This window comes from Olea europaea, chromosome 1, assembly GCF_002742605.1.
Source record: "Olea europaea var. sylvestris chromosome 1, O_europaea_v1, whole genome shotgun sequence".
Lineage (NCBI taxonomy): Eukaryota > Viridiplantae > Streptophyta > Magnoliopsida > Lamiales > Oleaceae > Olea > Olea europaea.
Window position 1 is genome coordinate 10,579,143 of NC_036237.1, and position 3,597 is coordinate 10,582,739.

Here is a 3,597-nt window from a genome sequence, read left to right on the forward strand (position 1 = left end):
TCACGTGGGATTCATCACCGACTTTCTGTGTATGTATACATGTATGCAGTATTTGGCTAAGCCAATAATTAGTAAATTTACAAGTTTTAAAATAAATATTTTTTTCAAGGTTACAAGTAAATTATTTATTTAAAAATAAGATAACAATTACTTCTAAATTAAGTAACGGTTTCTTTTACTAAGTTTAGTTATACCTTAAGATATATACATCCCTCTTCATTAGAAGTGTCCAAGTGGGTGTATAAAGTCCAGATTATAATTGTTCTATCACGTTCGAGATTGGGCTAAATAAAAATTCCTGTTATAAAAGTTTGACAAAACCAAAGTTGGACACGACGATCGTTAGTTGTTCTTTGGCGGGGTGTTTACAATAGTTAGTTGTCCTTTGACCTCTTTCTACAATTACTCGGTCAAACTTTGATTATTCCTCCTCTTTTCTCGTCTGTCCTCCATTTCTCTGACCAGAAGAAAAGTATAAAAACCCTGTCCTAAACCACTAAATATTCATTTTCTTTTATCTGATTTTTCACTTAAACTTGCATGGTTCTAAAAAAATGTCAATAGTTTCATTTTTTTAATATTTTACAATCTCCTAGGTTGCTAGCATAATCCCATGTTTGCATCCCTGTGTTAGTCTTGTCCATTCCTTTTTGCGGCTTGCAAATGGAGAATTCAGCAGATTTGGAGTTGAAGAGTCTGATGAATGAGCTAACACAAGGAAGAGAACTGGCTGAGCAGCTACGGATTAGTCTCAATACGTTGTCTTCTTCAGATGAAAGTTGCGAATTCTTGATTCAGAGAATCAAAAATTCGTATGAGAAAGCCTTATCCATGCTCAACAATGACGATGATCTTGATCGAGAATTCAAGGAATATCAGAACACAACTAGGAAGAGGTCAATATTTTATCATGCAATGCGCATTGTAATGCACAATTACGAATTGCTACATTTGAATCTTAATTTTTACCTCGCAATATTGCAGAAAGGCTATGACTACGTCCACGAAGAAAGTTCAGTTATGCCCAGGGATAGGACTGGAAGAACAGCTTGATGATGGCTATAGTTGGAAAAAATACGGGCAAAAAGACATCCTTCGGGCCAAATATCCGAGGTAGGAAAAGATCGAAAATTTCCTATTATTAGGTAACCATATGTAAGATTGCTATTAGTTTGTTTCACTCCTTCTAAATTAGTATTCATATTTAAAACGCTTTGCATGATATAGGATTTCATAGAGAGACCCTTTTTTGAGATAATTAAGAAGCGTGAGATTCTTTGTAGTAAGAAAATTCAAGCCCTATTTTTTTCATGAAAATGAGTTTTTTAATAGTGAATTTTTGTGGTTAAAAGGTAAAAAAAAATTTTGAATTACGTGCAAAATATTTTACTTTGAAATGTGCGATTAAAAATGAATTTGAAAAAAATGAGTTTTCAAATAATGGAGATCAAACATGGGCTTCTAAAGTAATGTATTTTTCTTAAATTTCTTGGTTCTCATATATATTTGATTTTGTCACTTGCAGAGGCTATTATCGATGCTCACATGGACGTGGTAAAGGTTGTACAGCTACGAAGAAAGTTCAAAGATCCAATAACGATCCATCAGTTGTCGAAATCACTTACATAGGAGAGCACACATGCAACCATGTTTCTAGCTCGAATCCAACTCCAACATTACCTGAAAATGACATCTTCCCGGATACTAACCAGTCATTTCAAGCCTTCAACAGCCTTCCATCATCAAGCATTATTCCCGAAACTTACATCTTCCATAATGCTATGATGGATAACGATGTTTTGGGTACATTCACGTCTCCTACAACTTCTGTATCAACCTATTTTGCGATTTCACCTACCCTTACGAGCGATTATGGAGGAAACAATGCACAAGCTTCACAATCTGAAGCCATCGCTCCGTTCACTTCATCAGCCACATCTTCGGGTATAAACTCTCCCGTCGTTGGTTTAGACTTTCCATTTGCTCCAACAGAAATTGACTCGAACTTTCCCTTTGGCAGTCTTGGATTCTTTCCTTAACTCCATGTACTAATCACTAAGTTAGATTAGCTAGACGAAGTGAGCAGAATGCCACGTTATCCAAGAACTAGAAAATATATACGTTGACTCAACCGTCAATATCACTAGCATATGAGAAGCTAGTTAGATTATACCTATGTAACAATTTTGTTATTGTTCTTACTCTTTTTTCGCCCTCTAAATTTGAGTTTATAGAGAATGTATTTTGTAACAAGTTCACGATTGATATAACACATATTTCATAGATAATATAATATACATAAAATGGTTTGTGAATCCTTTAATTTAACGAAATGTTTTAATACGATATTGGAGCATGCATATATTATGATTTCAAGTCGTAAATTCTATATTAAAAATGAACTCGAGTTACACACTGCCTCCAATCAAATTTTAGTTTAATCCTTAACATACTAACATGTGATTGATTTTACTTCGGAGGAGGACATTGCATAAAGTAGCACCTTGTTTACCACGACATATTTCAATTATCAAAGACAAATTGAAAGAAGTAATTGACCAAAGTCGCACAACAATTGGGGTAGTTAACAATTGTAGACTTGTAGTCCTATATGGGAACTTTCATTTAAACCTTAAAGGGAATGGGGTGGACATATGTACAAAATACACCCTCCACAATTTTACATATTTTATAAATTTATATTTTACGTATTATGTTTCTCTTAATTATTACAAAAACATCATTTGCTAGTAAAATTACAAATATATCATTATAAATAGTCTAAAAGACAAAAATGCCCTTAATTACATACTATTTTCTAATTGTTTATTTTTCATTAGATGTACTTAGTTTTCATCTTGTTAACTCTAAAATCAAATTACTAAAATTAAGCCCTTGTTTGGTAAGGACTAAAATTAGATTTTTTAATAGGTTTTAGTAAGAATTGATGAAATGTATGGTTGAAAAGTTGTGGATCCCATGAAATATGTGGTTAAAATCAGTTGTTGATTTTGACTTAAATTATAATTTTGATTTTAATCCCCTACCAAATATGGACTTTATTTTAGTAAGTTAATAAAATATTAAAGAATATCGAAAATATTTCATGACTCATCCAACACTGTAAAAATAAATAAAAAATCTTAGTTGTTATATTCTAATTTTTTTCCAAAGAATAAAAATTTTAAAAATCAATTAAAATTTTTTTTTTATAGTAGCTCTTATTTTGTAGCTAAAAATCAAATTCTTGTGTTGGGGTAAATTTGCATTTTTTAATTTTTTTTTAAGAAGGCATCGTGGAGGTTTATTTTACAGCACTACATAAATAAAATTAATAGGCATGTATTTTTTTTTTAAAATGAAAATGCAATTTTTTGTATAAATGATGCATTAGCATAGTTCTAACACTGTTTCAAAATTTTCTCTCTCTTTGTAGAATTAGAAAACGAATTATAAATACCTTATATAGCTCCAAAAAGAAAAATTAAATAAAAATCTTTTGCTTTATCACAAGAGTTTTCCACATCACAAAGTGTTAACTAATTAGGCAAACAATTATTTATCACATTCACAGGCTTATTATCACTTCTTGGAATA

The 3,597-nt window shown here is 31.3% G+C and overlaps 1 protein-coding gene across 1 annotated transcript; it reads left to right on the top strand.

Moving 5' to 3' along the window:
• Positions 1–526: 526 nt before the first annotated feature.
• Positions 527–2,238, top strand: LOC111393726 (probable WRKY transcription factor 30). The gene is made up of 3 exons (XM_023019410.1): positions 527–896; positions 985–1,113; positions 1,526–2,238. The coding sequence occupies exons 1-3, from the start codon at positions 664–666 to the stop codon at positions 2,037–2,039; spliced, it is 876 nt and encodes a 291-aa protein (XP_022875178.1). The 5' UTR covers positions 527–663; the 3' UTR covers positions 2,040–2,238.
• Positions 2,239–3,597: the final 1,359 nt, after the last annotated feature.

Bases quoted from the DNA above. Each gene is read 5' to 3' on its own strand.
- LOC111393726 (XM_023019410.1), top strand. From the start codon at position 664: ATGGAGAATTCAGCAGATTTGGAGTTGAAGAGTCTGATGAATGAGCTA. The intron at 897-984 runs GTCAATATTTTA...GCAATATTGCAG, and splicing joins CAGAACACAACTAGGAAGAG to AAAGGCTATGACTACGTCCA. The intron at 1,114-1,525 runs GTAGGAAAAGAT...TGTCACTTGCAG, and splicing joins CTTCGGGCCAAATATCCGAG to AGGCTATTATCGATGCTCAC.